This window comes from Fomitopsis serialis, assembly GCF_022376445.1.
Source record: "Fomitopsis serialis strain Sig1Antser10 chromosome Unknown B0H18scaffold_106, whole genome shotgun sequence".
NCBI lineage: Eukaryota > Fungi > Basidiomycota > Agaricomycetes > Polyporales > Fomitopsidaceae > Fomitopsis > Fomitopsis serialis.
This window is the reverse complement of record NW_025955066.1, coordinates 34,186-56,544: the sequence shown is the minus strand read 5'-3', so window position 1 is coordinate 56,544 and position 22,359 is coordinate 34,186. Positions and strand designations below refer to the sequence as shown.

At 56.2% G+C, this 22,359-nt stretch overlaps 7 protein-coding genes across 7 annotated transcripts; 6 read left to right on the top strand and 1 right to left on the bottom strand.

Annotated features, from left to right (window-relative positions):
• The first annotated feature begins 38 nt into the window (after positions 1 to 38).
• On the top strand, positions 39 to 1,581 carry B0H18DRAFT_1035793 (Sec20-domain-containing protein). Its single transcript, XM_048030328.1, has 5 exons — positions 39 to 383; positions 434 to 525; positions 576 to 707; positions 758 to 867; positions 921 to 1,581. The coding sequence occupies exons 1-5, from the start codon at positions 195 to 197 to the stop codon at positions 1,448 to 1,450; spliced, it is 1,053 nt and encodes a 350-aa protein (XP_047888116.1). The 5' UTR covers positions 39 to 194; the 3' UTR covers positions 1,451 to 1,581.
• Positions 1,582 to 1,804: 223 nt separating this feature from the next.
• Positions 1,805 to 3,601, top strand: B0H18DRAFT_1035790 (uncharacterized protein). Its single transcript, XM_048030327.1, has 10 exons — positions 1,805 to 2,056; positions 2,122 to 2,156; positions 2,249 to 2,415; positions 2,475 to 2,510; positions 2,568 to 2,641; positions 2,706 to 2,899; positions 2,956 to 3,031; positions 3,079 to 3,131; positions 3,187 to 3,276; positions 3,335 to 3,601. The coding sequence occupies exons 1-10, from the start codon at positions 1,936 to 1,938 to the stop codon at positions 3,437 to 3,439; spliced, it is 951 nt and encodes a 316-aa protein (XP_047888115.1). The 5' UTR covers positions 1,805 to 1,935; the 3' UTR covers positions 3,440 to 3,601.
• A 199-nt stretch (positions 3,602 to 3,800) lies between these two features.
• Positions 3,801 to 6,733, top strand: B0H18DRAFT_1035780 (uncharacterized protein). The gene is made up of 6 exons (XM_048030326.1): positions 3,801 to 4,166; positions 4,237 to 4,350; positions 5,024 to 5,157; positions 5,210 to 5,242; positions 5,294 to 6,336; positions 6,403 to 6,733. The coding sequence occupies exons 1-6, from the start codon at positions 4,031 to 4,033 to the stop codon at positions 6,518 to 6,520; spliced, it is 1,578 nt and encodes a 525-aa protein (XP_047888114.1). The 5' UTR covers positions 3,801 to 4,030; the 3' UTR covers positions 6,521 to 6,733.
• A 506-nt stretch (positions 6,734 to 7,239) lies between these two features.
• On the top strand, positions 7,240 to 10,615 carry B0H18DRAFT_1035773 (uncharacterized protein). Its single transcript, XM_048030325.1, has 10 exons — positions 7,240 to 7,544; positions 7,598 to 8,014; positions 8,084 to 8,167; positions 8,242 to 8,256; positions 8,309 to 9,447; positions 9,510 to 9,526; positions 9,581 to 9,685; positions 9,742 to 9,749; positions 9,808 to 9,982; positions 10,033 to 10,615. Exons 1-10 carry the CDS (start codon positions 7,382 to 7,384, stop codon positions 10,190 to 10,192), a joined length of 2,283 nt encoding a protein of 760 aa, XP_047888113.1. The 5' UTR covers positions 7,240 to 7,381; the 3' UTR covers positions 10,193 to 10,615.
• An 876-nt stretch (positions 10,616 to 11,491) lies between these two features.
• B0H18DRAFT_1123775 (uncharacterized protein) lies at positions 11,492 to 12,799 on the top strand (the record flags this gene model as incomplete). The annotated part of the gene is made up of 1 exon (XM_048034739.1): positions 11,492 to 12,799. The coding sequence occupies one exon, from the start codon at positions 11,492 to 11,494 to the stop codon at positions 12,797 to 12,799; it is 1,308 nt and encodes a 435-aa protein (XP_047888112.1).
• Positions 12,800 to 13,539: 740 nt separating this feature from the next.
• Positions 13,540 to 15,758, top strand: B0H18DRAFT_1214752 (uncharacterized protein; the record flags this gene model as incomplete). Its single annotated transcript, XM_048036596.1, has 2 exons — positions 13,540 to 15,593; positions 15,650 to 15,758. The coding sequence occupies one exon, from the start codon at positions 13,540 to 13,542 to the stop codon at positions 15,394 to 15,396; it is 1,857 nt and encodes a 618-aa protein (XP_047888111.1). The 3' UTR covers positions 15,397 to 15,593; positions 15,650 to 15,758.
• A 652-nt stretch (positions 15,759 to 16,410) lies between these two features.
• B0H18DRAFT_1123773 (DUF221-domain-containing protein) lies at positions 16,411 to 19,324 on the bottom strand (the record flags this gene model as incomplete). Its single annotated transcript, XM_048034738.1, has 8 exons — positions 16,411 to 16,980; positions 17,042 to 17,325; positions 17,385 to 17,572; positions 17,626 to 17,753; positions 17,817 to 18,064; positions 18,117 to 18,853; positions 18,907 to 19,111; positions 19,159 to 19,324. 8 exons carry the CDS (start codon positions 19,322 to 19,324, stop codon positions 16,411 to 16,413), a joined length of 2,526 nt encoding a protein of 841 aa, XP_047888110.1.
• Between the last annotated feature and the right edge of the window lie 3,035 nt (positions 19,325 to 22,359).

Here is a 22,359-nt window from a genome sequence, read left to right as displayed (position 1 = left end):
CCAACTGATCATGAAACAAATGTAATTTAATCTATTATAATTAGTGACTTACGTACTTACACACGAATGTAAGATAAGCAGGGCATAACATGAAAAAAATCAGTAAGTACGTGCCCAAGACACGCCCGAGACACGCCTCAAGCTTTCAAGAGTGACAACAATCAACTTTCCCCGTACACTGACAGCAAGCGACCATGCCCCCGCTGCCCAGTACACTCGACGGAGAAATAGTGTCTGTCATTGAAACGCTACGCAGACGGCGTAAGGACCTTTCGGACTTCCAGATCCAACGTTTGCGGACGTGTACAGGACCGCTAGCTGTTCAACAGCAGTATGCAGCGGAGTTACGCGAAGACCTTGACATATTCGCTCGACAAGTCGAGGTAGGCCTTTGTCTGGATCATCCTGCACACTTGTGAGAGCCTCTGAGTAGAACCTAGAACTCTCAGTGGATGACCAGCGGATAGAGCGGGACCGGAGAGAGTTGAGGCAAGTGGTGGACGAGTTCCGGGCGGATCTAGCGAGGTGAGTGTGTACTCGTCTACACGCATCTCCAAGCTGCTGACAATGACAAGCTTGAAGAAGGACACGCGAGCTGCGCTGCTGGCTTCCAAGCGGGCAATTGACACGAATCAGGTGTCGAACCGGGATGAGCTCTTGCGATCGTCGGCAGTGAGGGAGAAGCAAGACTTGAATGAGAAAGTCGCGTACGTTTTGCCCTTCATTTCAGTCACTGCCACCCTTAGTGTGCTTCTAGCGAGGATGCGTTGATGAAGGCGAATAACGATGTGACGGAAGCCTTACATCGGACGATATCACTAATGCAGGGCGAACTAGAGAAGTCAGTCCTCTCAACACAGCTGCTCGGTAAGTTCTCCCCTTTAGCCACTATCTATCGCTCCTACAGCCCTATTCCATAGATGCGTCTAGTTCATCTTTGCGCTCTACCTCCTCCACTCACGACGTGCTCGATGGCCTGCTCGTCACCTCGAAGCACCTAATCACTGCACTCGAGAAATCCGACTGGCTGGACCGCATGCTCGTCTTCGCAGGGCTTGCCTTTTTCGTTCTCGTCGTCGTATTCATCCTCAAACAGCGTCTCGTCGACCGTGGACTCCGTATCGCGTTCTGGTGGACGCGCTTCATCCCAGATTTCGGCGGCGATGAACGGCTATTGGACATGGAAGAAGCGAAGGCAGCGAGCGCTGTGACGGGGTCGATCGCAAGCGTAGTAGCGAGTGTGTCGGCAGCGGCGGCATCGATATCGGCGTCAGCAGGGATGTCAAGCTCATCCTTTGCGTCCACAATCACATCTGCCGCGAGCGAACCACATCCATCGCATCCGGAGGGCGAAGCGCCTACGGGCCTGGAGACTCTGAGCGATACTCTTCTCGCATCGCCGGCTCCGGTGGATGGTGCTCTGGAGACTGGATTGCACGACGAGCTGTAGGTTATGTACGTTCTCTATGTCTATGTATATACTTGTTGCCACAGGACTTTGTTGCACATCGCGGTCGCCGAGCTGCGAGTGTATGCCGAGGCCCAACACGAAGTAAGTTGTGTGTGCAGCCTCGTCCATTGCAGGTATGGTGCAGTAAGCCTCCCCGTTATTGTCTTGGTTCGTGACTATTACTCACATAGGCGTGCTTTCGGCGGACCTCCATCCCGGGGTGGAGGGATCTCGATCCGGCCATACACGGCATCACTGTGTCTATCCACCAGTAAGGTGCGTAGGCGGCGGCGCGGATCTGATGTGTGGGTAGGTGTTTCAGAGACAGATCATAGACCAGTCATAGATTACCGTAGTCTGCGAAGCCATCGGTCGGGCACTATGGTGACGTATGGTATAAAGGTCAAACCGCGCTGCGACCCGCTACAGCCTCGCTCAACAACTCTCATCGTCCGTAACTCAGTAGCCGTCACGCCGTCTTCGCTATGGGTTTCTTTGAGGAGCTGGGTTACCTCACACAGGTGGTCCGCCAGCTGTTCCCCGGGAAGTCTCACTTTAGTCCGGACGATATCCCTGACTTGACAGGCCAGGTTATAATTGTTACGGGTGCGCAGGCTCCGATCATTAACAGCCGTTTGCTGACAAAAGCATATGCTGTTCCTCGACGGTAGGAGGTAATATTGGGATCGGCCTGGAGACGATCAAGGTGTGTGGTGTTCCGTGCTACATGACATGTACACCGGTGGCGTCAACGCTCGATAAATGTCGAAGAGACTTACTGGTCGTCTGCTATGCTAGGTGTTGTTGCAGCACAACGCTAAGGTGTACATGGCCTCGCGCAACAAGGATAAGGCGACTGCGGCTATCCAGCAGCTCAAGGAGGAGACGAGCAAAGAGGCTATCTTCCTGGAGCTCGATCTCAGTGTGCTCTCGTCTGTCAAGAAGGCTGCAGAAGAGTTCCTTAGGTACGTGCTAGCCACGTTGGTTCTGTAGCCCCTCTGACCTGAGTTTGGCATGACCTTAGCAAGGAACAAGAACTGCATGTGCTATTCAACAATGCGTGAGTCTTTAGTCCAGTATTCGTTGTATACGGGCTACCCTGAGACGTTCTCTCCAGGGGCGTGATGTGGTGCCCCATTGAGTGGGTCACGGAAAACGGCTTTGACATGCAGTTCGGTACAAACGTCGTTGGTCAGCTACCGTTTCTCGCATGCACATCTCCGGGTAGCTGAACTATATACGCACTGTCCCAAAGGACACTTCCTGTTCGCCGAGCTTCTCTTGCCGGCTCTCTTTGCGGGCGTCAATAGCTCCCCTGACCATCATGCGCGCGTCGTTACGACGTCCTCAAGCGGAGCATACTTGAACACGCTCGACTGGGACACCTTCCAAGAGTCCCCCAAGCGAAAGAAGACGTCTTCAGCGGTACTCTACAATCAGAGCAAACTGGTGCGTACAAACGAAAGTGAGATCGAGCGGGATATGGACATGAAGACTGTATTTAGGCAAACGCCATAGTGGCGCGTCAGATTGCGAAGCGGTACGCCGACAAGGGGATCATCTCTTTATCCCTGGACCCAGGTTAGTGGCTTGCCAGTCGGATTCTACATTTGCTCATGTATTCCCAGGTGGCATCGATACTGAATTGCAGCGTCACTCGCGGATAAGACGCAGCATCATGGTACGGACCAGTTGCTGACTTCTCCCGGTGATGGAAGGTTCACTGCACATTGTAGAGAGCAGTTATCCTCCATCCTGCGCCGATGGGGGCACTTACGCAACTGTGGGCAGGGACCATGCCTGAAGCCCTTAACCACAATGGCGAGGTAAGCCTCTGGTGCCAGTAATTCGGTTCGCAATTTGCTGACTTACCCTGGTGGTCAGTTTTTGATCCCTTGGGCAAGGGTTGGGAAGTGCAGAAAGGAGGCATATGATGATGAACTCGGCCAGCGGCTTTGGGCATGGCTAAAGGAGCAAGTGAAGCTTTAGTGAATGGCTTGATTACCAATTGCATTGCGGTTGCCTCCCAAACTTCAAAAGACGCGGAGCCCGCCTTGTCCCGCTACGGCGTTATAATTCGTTGCGTATTCTATGTAATTTCGTCAGTTTGAAGGAATACTGTAATCTTGAGGCCAATCGGACTGCTTGCTGGAACGCGCGATGGGTCATTGGCGGCACTCTCCCGTAGGCAGTCCCTAAAACGACCTTGTTGAGTGAGGGAGGGCGGTCGTGTATGACATTTGATTGCGGGGGCGCTGTTCCGCGCGCTTGGCGGCGAACACGTGTCACGTGGGCGCGTCGCCGCCAGTGCCGGAATGTGCTCGAAGGCTGACCACGAGCGCGCCGGTCTGCGCTTGTCGATTGTGTCAAATATCTGACAGAGACACGGTTGCTGACACGCATTGCCCGCAACGAGAACAGAGTTTGCTTCATCAAACCTCACGAATAGTTTCATCCTATCAAGGCTCTCAGGCTCTTGCGCCTTGCTACCAACTCTCATCTCACCCAACTCTCATCTCGTCCAACTCATCTCGTTCTCCTCGTCTGCCCGCCGTGAACATCTTGCTGGCGACATTGGCGATGTCTATGGGAGGGATGCCGCTGCTGAGCGGCCCCCCGCACCCGCATGAATACCCGGACAACGAGTCGTCGTGCCGGAAGTGCGACAAGGAGTTCAATCTATTCTTCACGCGGTCGAGGAAATGCAACCATTGCGGTGCGTACAAGCACAATGTCGGGCCCACCAGGTTGCGATGCTCACGTATTTCTCCGCTGATCCCTCGCAGGCTATCTCTATTGCCACTCGTGTACCGACTTCCAGGCGCTGATGCCGCGGAGTGGCTCGGAAACAGGATACGATCCTGTCCCCGTGTGTGCATTCTGCGTTGATAACCTCACAAGTGAGTCACGGTGCGCTTCTCCTTCATCTGAAGAGTGGAGCCTTCCCGCAGAGGTTTACAGCGCATTCTATCCTAAATTCGCGCTCTAAATCTCCCCAGTATGCCGTCCCCTCGCCCTTCGGCAATTCAGTTCTATACCTGGACTGGAAAGGGGCTCAGACCCTCCCTTCCAGGCTGAGAGGCATGGACATCAGTGTTCGAATTCTCGTTCACTAGTTCACTCTCACCTGTCCCATCCCTACGGGCGCCTCCGACGCATTTGCGTCGCATAGTACAGATTGTCGCGGCGGTTGAGCAGCCCTCGTATTCATCGCGCCTGAGACGGTGTCTGACGCCCACTCCAGCTTTATCAGTGCCCGAAAATCCTGCGGAAAAGCATCTGATATCACTGAGAAAGCTATGCGGGGATCTTGAATGTAGTTCAATAGTGCTACTCGATTGTGGATGCTTTCCCGCAGAGGTTACAGCGCGTTCTATCCAAAATCCGCGTTCTAAACATCCTATGCTCGTCTTCTGGCTCTCATGACCCGATGCGGTGTTGTACATTTACGTCACGCATCACATCGCTGCGGTTCAGGAGCCCTCGCTATCCTAGTGTCACAGGCAATGTTCGACGTCCGCTCTGATTTTTGCGGGGCCCAGAAAGCTAGACGCTGACTTTGGCAACGACCAGTTACAGCAGGTGGCAAGAACTACCTGCGGGCCTTGCCGCTCGGTCGGCTGAAGCAATACGCCAGTGCATATAATATCAGGGTGGTCGGTGTGTTAGAGAAAGATGACCTAGTCAACGCGCTCATCGTGGTCAGGGTAGGTGTCGCCTACACTTGTCCTGGACACAGATACTGAGTGTGAGTCCTAGGAGCGGAATGGCTGCTTGCCCCGAGCACATGAGGTGAGTCGCCGTCCATCTCGCACCCAATCGTTCTGAACACACTCGCGACAGGATTACTACCGCAAAAACTCCGTGCCAAAGCATCGCAGTAGCCGCTCTCGCGGGATCTTCACACGCGCAATGGACGCGATGGGCTCTGATCGCTCGTCTCAGTCAAACCCGCCGCCACGTGCTCAGCAGCAGCAGCGGCAACAACGCCAGCAGCAGCCTTCGACCCACCAGCCGCGCCAGCGCACGACCTCTGGTCCCAGCACGTTCCCGCGTCCAGACCTTGACCCAGGACGACAGCCGCAGGGTACATACGCGTATGGCCATCACCCACCACCACCACCACCCCGTGGGCCGACGTCCCGCCCTCCTCCGGCTCCGCGCCCGCAGACAACCTCCGGCCGCTCGCACCTCAATGTCCCGGGCAGCAGCAACAATACAGGCGGAGGTACGCAACCCCGAGGACGCACGCGCGCAGCCTCCGCGTCTTCGCCCTCTTCGCCCCGTACCCACTCTCCCGCGCCGCCCGTTCCGACGCTCGACGAGCTGCTCGAAATGCCGGAGGAGGCTATCGCGCGTCTCAGTATTGGCACGCTGAAGGCGGTGCTCTTCCAGAATCACGTAAACGCGAGGCTGGTGGTGGAGAAGGCGGAGCTGGTCGCGAAGGTGCGCACGCTGGTGGAGGACGAGCGGAGGGAGAGGGAGAGGCATGCGGCGATCGAGGTGGCAGAGAGAGCGGCGGAGGAGGAGGCGAGGAGAGAGAGGGAGGACGAAGCAAGAAGGGCGGAAGAACAAAGAAGGCGTAGGGAGGAAGGGCAGGCAGATGCGGCTGCGGAGGACGTACGACGCGATAGGGAGAGCGCGATGGATGTGGACGTTTTGGAGGAACAACCGGAAGCGCATGTGCACGCAGAGGGCGCATCGGACGAAGCGGCGCCTCCACCACCACCCAAGTCTGCTCCGCCAACACCGCCCAAGCCCTCGGCTTCGCCTCCCGCACGAGGACTCTCGCCGAAAGCACAGGCCAAGGCAGCGCAACTCGAACGCACGGGCCTCTGCGTGATTTGTCAAGACGAGGAAGCTAACATCGCTATCGTCGACTGCGGGTGAGTACTATCTCATGTGCCAGCTGCTCTGCATAGTGATGTCCCCTGATCACGCACGAAACTTAGCCATCTATGCTTATGCCGCGCCTGCTCGGAGCTGATCATGAAAGGCTCGCGCGAGTGCCCTCTCTGCCGCACACGCATCGTCACGGAGCAGCGCCTGCTCAGAATATTCAGGTCGTGAGATCCCGAACGCTATGCGCTCTGGTGGGCTAAGTACATACATGATATGCAGTCCCTCAGTGCCCTTTCTTGATCCCTCATCGTCGCTACTTTCAGTCAATGCTTTGTGTAGTACTTCCAGTCACGTTCTGTAACTATTGCTCATATCACACTAGTGTTGTATGGATACCTATTTATCTGACTGGTATATCATCGCCGTTGCTTTTTGGCCATTCTCGCATCTGGCACTGGCAGTGTCCCATCGTGGGCACTTGTATAGATAGTTACTAAATCTGTAAAGCTGCTTTGTAGTAGCTACGCAGGCGTCTGAGGCGCCCTCAGAACGCGTCGGTGGCGTGGTGAGATTCCCGATGCTCTTCGACCACGACCACGACCACGACCTGGTCTGGGTCGCAGATAACCTCTCTCTGACCTCTCTCGCTCTGTTCACTGAAGGGGTGCGTCACTGTCTACCTATGTGATCTGTTTCAGAATTGTGACAGCGACAAGCAGAACGCGCTCAGAACTAGACGCGCCGCACAAAGCCCGTGGACGCGGTATGCAGCGCGCGCAGAATCCGAGCAGCGTCCCACCGCCTCCATCGTCGCACAACATGCAAAACCTGCACAACGAAGGACCCAGCGTACTGTTTCCGCCGCCGTCGGGAATTCCTCCAGGTCAGATCGCTACGGGTGGCGTGCCGAACATCCTCTCGGTGCTTGCGGTCGCTCTCGGCGGTCTGCACGACAGCACGACGGACAAGTTCGCGCATCTCGACGCGGTAGTTCGCGATCTCACAGCCTCGGTCACGGCCGTGCGCGAAGCCGGACGTGTGGACTCGCTGAAGTTGGCGGAGTGGCTTGATAAGGCACACGATCGCCAGATGAAGGCGACGATGCTCGTGCTGGAGAGGGTGAGGGCATTGGAGCGCACGGTGGGCGAGGTCAAGAGCTTGCACGGAGACGAGACGATCACGGCGAGAATGCAACGGATCGACTGTGCGTTGACGGAGTTGCTCGAACAAGTCCAGGACCCAGATGCTGGATGTGAGATGTCATGGCTCACTGTGAGGACGCATATACTCACTGTTTGCGCTCAGTCACGGCGTTCGGGCCCAGCACAGGTGGCGACAGTACTACACCACTACCGACCCGCCATTTCATGAACAGGAGCGTAAGCCCGATTGCACCTCCTGTGTACGTAGACGCAAGTGCCGGTGGGCACCCGACAGAGCATGTCGATGCATCTGTGGCCGCGTCCCAGCCCTTACCCGTGCATGTGGACGCAAACGTCAATACTACCGAGCGCAAGATGATGGACACGGGCTCAGCCACGGCCTCCCTTGAACTGGTCGACATCGGCGTAGGCACCGCTTCAATCGTGCTCGCAGATGCATCCGTCGGCAACTCACCCCAACAATACGCTGATGCGGGTGTCGATGCACCCGGACCAGAAGACTCTGAATGTATGCGCACTCCAACGCGTATGCCACGGTCTCTGCACGTCTTCGGACCAGGTGGGGTGGCTATGGGTGCAAGAGCAACCTCAGAATCGGAACTGACACATAAGCCTTCGTCGCAAGCAGATGTGCGATTGCATGCACGTTTCCCGACCTCGCCCTTCAACTCGGATCCCATGGTTCCTGCACAATGGTCTCCGAACCGCTCTGGTGAGTGCAATGGCGTGGGGTTGCATTGGTTTGTTCACAGCAGATTCGAGACTCATCATTATCTGATGTGCCAGATTCTCCTCGGTCCGGTACGCGGAACTTTCAACGTATTGAGCAAGTTACTGACCTACAGTCCAACAGAGCTAAGTTACGTCAGTCGGGATGGAGGCCCCGATGCATCCTCTGCATGGCCAGCAGCGGCCAGTCTACCCGTCGCAGAAGTTGATGTGGATAATCTTGAGTCAACCTTGCAAGACCGCCGTTCCCTTCCAGGCGATGACAGCGTGGAGACTGGTGGTCGTGAGCCTACTCCCAGAGCAGGCGTCAACTCCGTGTCTATACACGACGATGTGTCGGCTGTCCCTGTACAACTTCAGACTGGTACGCGTCCGGCGGATCTGGCCTCTACATCCTCCGCAATTCGCAGCTCTGAGCATCTAGCATCTGCCGAGGTGACACATCCTCCGCGTGCTGCCTCCACGTCAGGCATCAGCATTGGACAGTCTGTGTCTTCTATCACAGCAGTAAACTCCCCAGGGGACAGTGCTATGTCTCCCACGATTACAAAGCCCTCGTCGTCGTCAACGACTGACACCAAGACGTTGCCACTCCCCCGAAAGCCGTCACAGCGAGCGAGGTCTCACTCACTCTCCACTTTATCGTCCCTCTCGCCACCCCCATCTCCGCAGGTTACGCGCACTCGTCCCGGAGCACGGATATTTAGTTTGAGTCCCTCGCCGCCACCACCGCCACCGCCGCCACTGCCACGGCGCAAGATGCGAGACACGCTCCGTACGCAACCTCCGGCCGCGTCATCGGCCGTTAAGAACGAGACCCGAATTGCTGAACCCGCAAGGGGGCGCAAACGCGACGCACGCCAATCGTCTAGCCCGGAGATTCAGATCATCGAGAAACCAGCAGCGTTCGTTGACAAGAACAAGAGCCGCGATCACGACAGGAGCAAATCGAAGGGGAAGCACGAGAAGAGCTCGAAGACGCGAGAACGGGACCGGCGACTGGACTTGGATGAAGAGCGGCCGCGGAAGAGACGCAAGACGGATGGCGATGCGCTCGCGCGAACAGGGAAGAAGCCTGGGAGTAAACCTCGCAAGTCATTAGGCGCACAAGGGACCCAGACCCAGACCCAAAGTCGGAAGGGCAAGCAAGTGGCGAGGGTGTATCCGGACAGCTCACCGCAGCCCGAGGATGGACCACCTGTGGATGACGCGGACTGCCAGTGGCCGGACATCATCGAAGGGGATGAAACGTACCAGCGGGAGGTCAGTCGTTGGTGCCACGATGTTCTTCATCTACACCTGGTACTTATTGACCATCGCCTCAGTACATTAACTGCGACAAGTAAGGATCTTGCGAGCCTTTCACTCCGGTCCCTCGCCTCATGTGCTTGTGTAGCTGTGACGCATGGTACCATTACGGTTGTGCTGGCTTGCCGCCCGATGACCCGCGTTTGACCGAGCAAGATTCTGTGTTTTTCTGCCCTCCATGTGAGGTCGCCGGGTGAGCCTCGTTCGATCTGTGTCCTGTCTTCAAAGCTCATATTTCCCCTGTGACAGGGATGAGCGTACGTTCTGGAATTGTCTCACTCAATATTACTGATCGAACATGTCTACATACTGCAGGCAAAGGTCGGTATACAGGGAAAACCGCCGATACGGCGAAGTGCGCCCGCCCCAATTGTGGGGCATCTGATACGAATCAATGGTTCATCGAATGTATTATCGGCCGCAGGCCTTCGCAGACACAACCTGGTAGTGGTGGCATGCCCAAATTTCTCTGGCTCGTGAAGTGGGATGGGTATGCTGTGATTCCACAATCGCCTTACTACAGCTGACAAGTTGCAACAGGTGGAACGCAGGGGCGGCCACATGGGAGTTCCCAGAGAACCTCGGCGAGCACTCACAGCTCATTGCTGAGTTCGAAGTTGCGATAGGGCTGGAGGGCAAGGATCTGAACGACCCGTACGTCCCCGCTCTGCTGAACGAGGCTGCAGCTGCGGGTTGGTGAAGGCCGATTATCGAGCTAGGCTGTGAGCACCTGTGTTGGTGGTGCAAGCGGCCGAGAGTGCGTAACTTTTCAATTTTTCTGGAATGTTGTCATCTTGCAAGCTTGGATATACTGTGCATCTCTGTCTCGTGCTGGTCGTCGCTTTGCTGTGCTATGTTTTCGTGTTTTTTTGCTAGGTCTGAGACCCGGATTCGGTATGTAGTCCCTGGGCTCTGGATATATTCGTCTGTATCGGCTACGCACTATTCATGTACCTACTAAGTTCTTATTCGAACGCGTAAGTTACAAGTACAGTAAGTACTGTAACATACTTGGCTGGACGCGTATTACAACCTCTGTCACGATGTGTGACGTGTCGCGTCCACTGCCGTCACGCGCGCCGTGCAAATCAACAAGTTACGACTGCCCTCAGCCTCTTCCTCGTTACAGATCTAGAAGTTGTATACAGCAAGTGTTCAGGCCATTCAAGGCCTTCTTTGAGTGATCTACCCACTAGGAAGGTCTTCCGATAGCTTTGTGCTACTGTAGCCTGACCGTCCGCGTAAGTCACCTTTCAATTTATCCTCGCAACACTATGGGAGGATCTGGGCCATTCAGTTTACTGAATTAGTGTACAAAGGTACAGGCAAGGATCGCGTTCAATGCGCTTTTTGGCAGACACACGGAACAGTGTGTCTTGCACGTTGGACGCCCGATTACTAGAAGACTAAGACAGGGTACGCGTGCAACGTTCTCAACAATGTAGGGTCGTTCACCTGCTGCACGACCTAGCCTAACTCGCTGCCTCCGGGACTTTGTGTAGTCGATTAAATGGCGAACAAATCGATTCCCGAAGATACGCCGCCTGTTAGCGCAGCGTCAGACGACGACTGTGCGCATTTACGCGGGCGCTCTAGGCAGGAGGTTCAACACTGGGTCTCCGTCGAAAAACAAGCGTTACAGCGCCGTATATTGGACCTCGAGTTCCTGCATAACTCCACCATCCTTATGAACACGTTGCCAAACGAGATCTTCGTCCCCATCATCCGCCTTGCCGGCGGGGACTGCACTATGGCGTGGATAATCAAGGCTACGGGTGTGTGCCGTCATTGGAGACAGACGATTATCCATACACCTCTCTTATGGACGGACATCCACTTGACGAGGAATATCCAGTTCTCGGCGCTCTGTTTGACACGTTCCAGTGGCGCCGCCATCAACTAGCGTGTTTTCGAAGCTCGAGCAAGACGACCACCTCCTATCGACTGGTGCTCTGCGACTGGTTCTCTCCTTGCGTTACATCATGAAAGGATCAAACACATGCGCATCTATTTCGAGGAAGCCATCACACCGCTTGTTCAGCCGCACTGGCAGTTATCGACGGTCGCTTTGCCCGTGCTCGTTTCGATGGACTTGACGGCTGTCTCTGGGCTTTCTTCACAGTGGATACCCAGCTATTTCCCAAGTCTCCGACGCCTTTCGCTCTATCGTCTCTCAATTGATGACACCAATTTATCCCTGTCACAACTGACGTCCTTGGAGCTGAACGAGATCCACTTTCGCGCAAGGAGCCTCGCGTCACTTCTGGATGTGCTGAAGACATGCACTTCCTTGCGACATTTCGTATACGGGGATACCGATGATACGCCATTCAAGAAATCCTCCGTCGCCGCAGGTTACAGAGTGTCACTACCACGCATTCGACACTTCCTGATAATTGCAACTTCGGCAAATATATCAAGCTTGCTCGCACACGTCCTACTAGCCAAGCAAACTCGTATTTTGCTAAAGCCGAAGGACTTCCATCCGCGGCAGGACGAGAACGACCACTTACCCGTGCTCAATGCCATCTTGCCGCGAGACGCAGCGTACTGGCCGGCTATGAAGGATGTTACTCATATAATGGTGTGGTGGGAGGAGGGCGACGGTATTACTGTCTACGCAGACGGGAAAAATACGGAGTTCTGGGAGTCGCACCCGTGGAGGTCTCTTGACTACGAGAACTTGTCTGCCGATGGGCTCTCCCCCGCACCGGCACTCTTCATAGAACATATCAACATACACTCATCCAGCTTCCCTTCATCCATCATGGGACCCCTTCTGGCCATCGTAGAAGAGCTAGGCGATCTCTTCCCTGCGTCTGCGAAGACCTTTGTCCTCCGTGGATACGCGGAAGAGATCTCTACGGAGACTTGGGCTCAAACCCTCGCCAGATTCCCTGTTATCGAGCACTTCGAACTCGTTGCGGAGGTAGATGCAATGTGCACCTTTCCTCTGGCGCTCAGGCCGACATCGAGCGGGATTCCTTGCCCTCGTCTGCGGGAGCTCGTGCTACGATACGAAGCAGGCGCAGAGCGGGACAATAGCAGCTGGCGGATGCTGGACGACCTTCGTGTGGTATTGCAGGAGCGCGTCGGCGGCGGCTCACGGCTGCAGTCTCTCATCCTTCAATTGGACCCTCCACCGGAAGTTGAGGTTTTCGAACTGTTCAGGCAGTCAACATTGTTAACGGCTACCGGTCGGTGGCCACCCGACTTCGAGGACATACAGAGGGAATTGGCACTTCTTGTCGGGTCATTGAAGATCTCGTATAGGGGACCATATGACGAGTGGATTACCGTCGTGTAGGTTGGGAGTGATTAATAATGGTATCAGTGGCATGTTTGTCCGTCACGACGAAGATATCGCTCAGGCGTGCGTGAATGTGGACTGTAATGAGCATACGATAATCGTTTGCATCACTACACAACACTCGTACCCCCTATATCGCGTTTCTGGTGCACCGTGAAGCTGTCAAGTAATTCGTGCGCGTGAGGTCTCTGGATCTGCGTTACTGTCATGCAAGTATTAACTCATGATGCATGATGATAGGAATACCTAGTATCTAAGTAGCACTGCGCCACACCGTTACTCTGCGCGTCACGGTGCGTGACGTGTCGCGTTCACTATCGCCACACTGTCACGGTGCACGCGTACTTACGACCGCCCTCTCGAGTCTCCATCTTCAAAGAGGTTTTTGTATAATTTGTATACAGCAAGTGAGTGACCCACTCACAGGAAGGTCCTCCGACAGCTTTGTATTAGTTCAGCGTGACCGTCCGCGTGAGTCATTCCTTCGATCGGTCCTCGTAATATCCCTTCAAGTTCTGATACATTAAATTATATCACAATGCACAGACAAGGTACAGACAAGAATCGCGCTCGACGCGCCTGCTGGCAATATACAGTCCCGCGTGTCTTGGACCTGGTGCACCTGACTACTAGACGCGACGCCGTGACGCGGCCGTTCTCAACGTAAGGCCGATTACCTGCCAGTGCTTCACGATCTAGACTAAAGCTTGTTGTCTACAGTGCTTTCTATAGTTGAAATGGCGAACAAACCAATCCCTGAATGTGCGCTGCTCGCTAGCGCACTGTCAGACAACGACCGTGCGCGGTTACGGGGGCGCTCTAGACAAGAATTACAGCACTGGGTCTCCGTCGAAAAACAAGCGCTACAGCGCCGTTTGTTGGACCTCGAATCTTTGCATAACTCCACCATCACTGTGAACACACTGCCAGACGAACTCTTCGTCGCTATCATTCGCCTTGCTATCGTGTGGGATCACAGCCCTTCGAAGTGGAACCGCAACCATATGAAGTGGAAGACTACGGTCATGGCTGTATGCCGTCATTGGAGAGACACGATCGTCCATACACCTCTCTTATGGACAGGCATTTACTTGACGGAGAATTTGCAGTTCTCGGACCTCTGCTTGACACGTTCAAGGGATGCAACCATCGATTGGCATGTGCTCGTGGTGTCTACACGACCGCGCACAATCGACTGGTTTTCTACAACCGGTTCTCTCCTCGCGTCACATCATACGCGGATCAGACGCATGAAGGTCCATTTCGATGCCCTCATGGTACCCGTTGCTCAACCACACTGGCAGTTGTCGACCGTCTCTTTGCCCGCGCTGGTTTCGATGGACTTGTCGGTCGTTGGTGGGTTTTCTTCACAATGGATACCTAGCTCCCTCCCGAGTCTCCGACGGCTCTCGCTCAAAGGTCTTACCATTGACGACCCCCAATCATCTTTGTCGCAGCTGACATCCTTGGAGCTATGCGACATCGGATTCCCGAAAAGAAGCCTCGCCTCACTTCTGGATGTGCTGAAGACATGTACCTTGTTACAGCATTTTGTATACGAGGATTCCGATGAGATGCCATTCGACACGCAGTCCGTCGCGGCAGACTATGCGATCCCGTTGCCACACACTTGCCACTTTTCTATCAAGGCAACCTCCGCAAATATGTCAAGTTTGCTCGCACATATCCTACTTGCCAAGCAAACTCGCGTCTCGCTATCCGTGATCAAATCCTACCCACTTCAGGACGAGAACGGCCACATGTCCGTGCTCAATACCTTCTTGCCGCGTGGCGCGCCGTTCTGGCCAGCTATGAAGGACGTAAATCACATAATGGTGTGGTGGGACGAGTATGATGGCCTCTCCACTAGTATTAGCGCAGATGTGGTGCTTACAGAGTTCTGGGAGGCGCAGTGGTGGAGGTCTCCTAGCTACACGGCCTGGGAAGCCATCGACGATCTTCCCGTCAAACCATTACTCTCCATAGAAAATGAACTGATGGAGTGGCCTGTCCCCCCGTCCACTGTCGGGCCCCTTCGGGCTATTCTCGAAGAACTTGGTGATTTCTTCCCGGAATCCGCGAAGACCTTGATTCTCTGTGGCTTTACCAGTTCAGAAGATATCGCCACGGAGACTTGGGCCCAAATCCTAGCTTCATTTCCCGCTCTCGAATACTTCGAGCTCGTCGCAGAGCAGAACGCAACGGGCCCGGGCAGCGCTAGCCTTGCTCTAGCGCTCAAGCCGACATCGACCGGGATTCCCTGCCCTCACCTTCGGGAGCTCGTCCTACGGTATAACGCATGTTTCGACCTTGGAGACAGTATTTGGCGGTCGCTGGACTATCTTCGTGCGGTATTGCAGGAGCGCGTTGACGAGGGTTCTTACCTGGAGACCCTCAGCCTCCAGTTGGACGTTCCACCTGGGCTCTTCGAACCGTCCACGAGGTCGACGGCTACCAGTCGGTGGCCACCCGAATTCGAGGAGATACAGAGGGAGTTGGCGCTTCTTGTCGGAACACTGGAGATCTCTTATATGTTACCACATGACAAGGACTGGACAACCATTGTGTCGGTAGGGCGTGTTGGACAACGGTAGCGGCCTGTGCCAGTGTACGCGTTGCGACTCGATGCTAATCATGCATAGAACCCAGACTGCATTAATCGCACGCTGATGACTAGTAGCAGTGTCGTAACAACACTCTGTATGCACTTGACTTGCGAGTCGGACTTGAGCTATCCGTCCCACGAGTTCACTACTGCCAAGCAGGATTCAGACATCCACACTTCGAAGGTGTAAGCCAATCATCTTCTCCGCTCCAATGTTCCTAGCTGACCAGGAGAACGCGCAGAACACAATCTCTGGGCTAGCGAGCGAGTGCTTCTTCAACGCAGACTGGTGCAGTTGGCCCGGCGGGCGTAGATCGGCGTCCGAGCAGGACAGCCCTGAACTTGAGCTTGAACACATGGGTACACCCTGCAGCTGGTACACTACGCCCGAAGGTACGCCCCCATTCGATCCGTTCCCACTGGTAATGTACGTTGACCGACCTATCTGTGTCCGCGCATGCAGCGCCGCAGCGTGCCCACATCCTCACTGTCCGTCCCTAAGTATGTACACCCAATGAGGTCCGTCGGCAGGCTCTACTCGGCTAATAAGAAACACTCGAGGCTGACAGACGAGGAGACCATGATACGCGCTGGGCCGAACGTCGCACTAGGGCAAGGACGCTTACCATCAATACGACGTACTGCGCAACGCTGTGTCGTGTGACTAACTCACTGGACAGAAGCATTGACAAGAATAACGGGTAACTTATGCATTGCAGGAGTGACGATTAACGACTGATACAGAATCTTCGGCGGGGACGCAACTATGATACAAGAGGTCACTGCGCACATGAAAAAAGGCGCACTCGCAAGAACGGAGTATCGTACTAAGCACGGAACGTATATGTATGTGGTGTAGCGTGTGTATGTGGTGTAGCGTATGTATGCGGTGTAGCGAAGTGTCTTTTCACGACACCCGCAGAGCATCCAACCAATCACACAGCTCGGTCTGACCTGCTCACCTCCCTCTCCTCGCTCCCTCCTCCAGGCCCTCGCCCACACCTCACCGCTCCACCCCGCTCTCATCCGGCGGCGCCCCCGAGATGTCCACATGCCCCTTCTCGTCCATCCGCGCCTCCGCACTCGACACCCGGATGCCCCTCTCGCGCATCGCCGCCTCCTCCGCCTCGCACAGTCCGAGCGGGTCGCGCGGCACCCAGATCGTCTGCTGCGGCTCCACGCTCGCCGGGTGGTAGAAGTCCTTCGGGCCCTCCTCCTCGTCGATGCCGGCCACGCTGAGCTGGCTCAGCCGGTGGTTCTCCCCGGCGTCGCGTGGCGCGAGCGAGTTCGGATCTGGGACCACGTCCGCGCCGTCCTCGACGCGCTCGAAGGTCTTGGAGCGCGCCTTGCCCGTGTCGCCCGAGCCCTGCGACCCGTTGCGCGCGCGCATCTCCTGGTCGTGGCGCTTCTCCGCCTGCGCGGCGTCCATGCTCGTCACGGACGCGTCGTCGCGCAGATCCTGTTCCGCCACGCGGCGGTTGTTGTCCACCTCCCGGTCCTCGTCCGCGAGCGTCAGCGGGAGCGCCTGGATCAGCGGGTCGTAAGAGTTGTCGAGGATGATATGGAAGAACGCCTGCGCATCGAACCAGTCAGCCATCACCCGTCACGTCCACGCGGATCCGACTGTGACGTACCGTGAAGATGATCAACACAATCATCAACGCGCCCTCCGGCACCGCGCTTGCCTTCCCGTTCCCATCCTGCGCAAGGAAGAACAGCGCCGCGAGACAGATCTCCTCGATGTACAGCCCCACGAACATGTGCTGGAGCGCCTTCGGGAAGAAGCGCCCCCCGCTCTCGGACGAGCGCGGCTGGCCGAGCTGCCACAGGAAGCGGTACTTCCACAACAAGTAGTACAGGAAGAACGTCAACATCGCGAGACCGTTGATAATCGGCGAGATTACGGAGTACGCGAAGGCTGCGGGGATGGCGGTGAGCATCGAGCAGGAGACGTGAAGGGATGGCGATGGGACGTACTGATGCACACGATGAGGGTCACCGTCGGGAAGGTCGCGCCCCACTGGACGGAGCGAAGCTTGTACTTGATGTTGTATATCGACCGAGGGGTGCTACCAGTGAGGTACAACTTCACGTAGTACATCGCCAGCGTCACGTAGGCAAGGAAGCCCGTCGCCGTTCCGGACAAACCCTGAAGGATGATGAAACTACGCGCGGGTCAGCGTGAGACGACCAAAGATACACTGAGTGTGTTACGTACGAGAGGAAAAACACGGATGCCTTAGGCAGATTCCTCGCGAGGGTAGCGGGAATGGAGCCCGTGTTCTCCACAAGCTGCGGCAACGCGGCGATGATGCCCGACGCCAAGGTCACGATCAAGAACGAGTGCTACAAGACACGCCACAAATGAGTACCACTCCATCAAACAATGAGCCACCAGCGAATACGCACGATGATCTGGAAGATGAAAAAGCGGTTCATGAGACTGAGCTCCACGGAGGTCCGCGTCGTCATGCCCTCCAACCTCGCGAAGATCCGCAGGACGACCGGGAGGAGCATCATCAGCACCGCGAGCAGGACGGGGGACAGGATACCGGAGATGATGCCGATGACCGGGGACGGCAGCTTGCAGAGCCACGCGAGCCATTTGTACGTCGTGCACAGCGACGCGACGTTCGACACGGCACCGACGAAGGCGACTAGAACCGTCCATCAGCAAAATACCCTCGCGCCATACAGGTTGAACCTCACCAGGGAACGACCACAGGATGATCAACCCAAGCGTCGCGGCCCAGCTGAGCGCCGTCCGCACTTTCGCCTCGTACGGGTTCATGTTCAGGTTGCTCCAGATGACATCGTCCGGGACGACGCCGACCTGCTTGTTCGCCATGCGGTACGGCGCGTGATGCGTCAGGCTCTGCGCGGCCAAGTGCGCCGCAATCTGCTGGTTGAAGAGCACGAACGCGGAGTTCAGCGGCGGATACTGCGTCTCGCCGTCCGCGGCCGGCTTGAGCGCGTCCTGCTTGGTCTCGTCGACGGCCGGGGGCACGTTGTGGCCCTTCGCCACCTCGCGCGCGAGCTCCCGCCGGTGTTTCCGGAGCTCCTCGGCGGTGACGGCGATCTCCTCGCGCGCCCAGTCGATGGAGTCGACCTGCTTCCCGATGAGGGGCAGGGAGGGCAGGAACGAGAGGAGGGGGAGACGGTGCGTGGGGCGCTTCTTGCGTGGAACGAGCTTGTCCGCGTAGGGATCGCCGCGCTCCGTGTCCGTGATGCTGGGGTCGGTCAGATGGCGGTCGTCCGAGGACGGGTCCCCAGCGAACGGCGGCGGGTTGCCCTTCTTGGCCGCCTTCTTCGCGACCTTCGTCTCCTTCTTGACGCGCTTGTTGCGCAGCTTGACGGCGCTGTTGATGAGACTCGTCTCGGCAGACTCGAGCATCTTGCACGCCTTGACTTGGCGCTCGTACAGGTCTGGCATGTCCTTGAGGTCTCTGTTGGACAGTCAGCCGCAACGCAAAGCAGCGTTGTTCGGATGTTTACACACCTGTTGAGCCAGACCTTCGCCACACCTCCAGGCAGATACGAGAAGAGGCCTTTCAGCGCTGCTTCCGTGAGATACCGTTGGGGCACACCGGCCACGAGCATGGTGTTCGCCTGAGCTGTGTCCGAATTGGATGGGTCGATAAGCCATCGCTGGCGAGTGTGGACGAAGTGTGCCATCTCAGAGCGGATGTTCCAAAGAATCCAGACTAATGTATGTTAGTACGGCTCGCGGATCGTTGAAGCGCACACGCACTTGTGAACACCCATGCGAGGATCAACGGAGCCCAGAGCCGTGCCTGGGCGTTGGACCCTACGTTTCCAAACTCGAATTGCGTGAGGCTGTCACTCGTGGCGGTGGATGTACCGACAGAGTAGACAGGCAGGAGGATGGCCCAGGAGATGAGCCAGATAGGGACCATGACGCGGACCATCATGCGGAGGAAGCGGACAAAAAGTACGCGTCGAGGCCGTTGGTGGTCTTGATGTCCACATAGTTGGCGCGGAAGACGACCCACGGCCATAGGAAGATGTTACGGGAGAGATCAGAAGCGCGTTTACTGCGAAAAAATGTCAGCGACGAATGTATACGAGAGAAGAAACGCACTCTTCTGGGGGATGTATGTGCGGGGCTGGTAGATGGCAGGGAAATATGGGCGTAGGAGGGTGAACGCAAGCAGTTCGCCGCCAAAAACTGCGGCGTTAAAGACAAGGGCAGTAGAGAATGTAGAGGTTGAGTAGGTAGAGGCACCAGATATGCCGGACGACCTGTGGACGAAGGATCAGCTGGCGATCAAAATCCGGAGCACGAAAACGACGCACATGGTGAGCTATGTCGTCTGGGCGGCGGGCGTCGTAAAGGGTCGTGACTGAGCTGTGGGGGACATGAGCGCGGGGCGATGGATATAACGGAAAAGAGGGGCTGACATCACCGGAAGAGTTTCCACAATGGTGGCTGGTAAGGAACGGATGCGGTCGGGGAAAGGAGACGACGTCCAGACAAAATCTGGCAAGGAGGAGAGACCCTGTCCGTCCTGCAACTGTCGGGCAGGCTCGATATCTCTCCATTCGCTTATCCGGAAAGTCCGCGCACCAAGGCACGACGTCACGCGTCATTTCGACTCCACCCCGCGTGGCGTCCTCCAGCTCTGCGCTCGCCCCGACGTCACCGCCGCCCCTGTCCCCGCGCCCTCTCGACGGCCGACGCTCCTCTCAGTCCTCCCCGCCGCCAAGGCCGCCGTCCCTCCAACGCACACACCCCATCCCACCAACAGCCAGTCTCATCCCGGGTCGGTGCGCCTTGCATTACACCTGTCTTCCGGACCGACAATTGTATCCGGTTCCTGGAAGGCTCATTTTGAACCCAGTCGAGTTCTCGACCGAGCTAAGTCGTCGGATGCCTACGCGAGATACGCTTGCCGCGGCAATCGCGCTGTGACGCACCGGTGACGCACTGGTGTTTGCTTCCCTGGCGCAACGCTGGCGGGACAGGAAGTGTGCAGTTCGACGGGGGGTCCGACGGACGGAGACAGGCCTTTTCTGGGCCTTATATACACGGCGGGACTGCCCCGAAGCCTCGATGCCGCACTGATGAGTTCGAGGTCACTGAAGCCGCCGGTATGTACCCTTCCATCTTGGGACATATTCGCTGTCAAGATCCGAGGGAGAAGCTCTTCGCCTGTCATGGCAAGCATGGATGCACGTCGGTGACGATCGACAGATGTCGGTCAACGACTCTTGGACCACTCTGTGGTCAGAGTGGATCTATGTGGACTCGGGAGCATGTGACAGTGACAGCGGTCGGGTCCGTTTTCGCAACATGCAGAAGCGCGCAGACCGCACGCTGCATGTTACATAGTAAACGCACTCAAGAACCGCGACCGATACTCAATATTCACATAGGTACGTGGAATAATAATTCCTCACCGCACACCCCAACGACCTATTGCACATAGAAGTGCGTCGTGGACTACGTAAGGCTAGTGCATTTAACGCCACACCAGTCAAATAGCCTAGGGCATACACTAGGATTGTCTGGCTTGCTCCTCCTACAAGAAGGCTGTTCACCGCGCCACACGACGCAAGGTCAGTATTCTCAGCAGGAGCATGCACCGATCCGGGCGAATGAATCGAACCTTGCGATCCCAGTATATTCTGTGCACCACTGGTTAGAGGCACCATTCTAACCTTCGGACTCAGATATCCGTCACCGCGTGCTAGACTTAGAGTCACATTGACTTGTGTATTAGCAGCGCGAAGGCGAATAGAACCACCTGGTATCTCGGTCGCCAACTCGGTCGAATGGAAATAGACCACGCTGCAGTGCCAGTGACGGCGGCACAGGTAGGACCGTCGAGCAGCCTTTATGTGCAGAGGTCATGCCACCTGGCCCTATATAGGGTATCTCTAGTCTGTCTCGACTCTCCAGATGCTCCTTGCGGGCGGAATCGGGAACACGCTTTTGTTGCTGAAAAGTCGACCCCTCAGTGCTCTCCGCTACACATATACGCTACCACAGCATACACAGTATATGTCATAAGCGTGGAGGCTGGTTCGGAGCGGGGCGAAACAACTACGCACTGTACGTTGAACATGCGGTGACTGCGACTCGGAGAGAGAACGGTTACCTGCGTACCTGACGTAGCACGAGCTTTCCGATATGCAAGAAGAAGTCGTTCTCGCAGAACCCACGGCGGGCCAGCATATATTAGTGCGTGTCGCCAACGCAAAGTACGTTGGATATTCTGAACGTCACCATCGTTCGAACGACACTTGCTGCCTTATTCGGAATGCGTCTTGGGCGCTTGTGGAGGCGTTCACAACATTGCCGAAGGCTCAGACACAATACGCATATTCCCTGTGTACTGCCCAGCGCGTACAATTGTTAGGCTCGACTTTGTAGGAGTCGCGATCGTGTAACGCGTACGACGCCAGGGTTACTCAACCAGTGTAGTGGGTTGTGTTCAAAATACGGACGTCGCGATTGAAGCGCTCGCGCGACGAAGTCACGACTTATCGCGCAAGATGCTTTTGACTCCTCGACCTCGTCTCGACCTCGTCTGCTCTCCCGGCCTCCGGGCGAAACATATCCTCAAGCATTGCTCACGCCGGTTCTCTCTGACCCGGAAGCCGCCTTTCCTTGGGCGGTGATCGCTCCGCAACTTTACGGCAGCCGTGACCGTCGGAACTTCCTTATCATCGACTCGAGTGACTCTAGTGCCGGCAATGTGGGTGAACCTCCTCATTGTTCATTGGACAGCCCAAACTGGACAGCGCTCTTACGACCAGCTATAGGTGCTCCCGGACCCGAAGAGCAAGCGGCCGCCCCCTCAGCGCGCCGTGCTGCGACAACGTGTAGGGACCTGCAGCCTGAGAAGTTGCAACTGAGCGCTGTCCATTCGCCTCCGGACCATTCTCGCCGGGCGACATCTCTTGGTCTGGGCGTACTTCACTACAA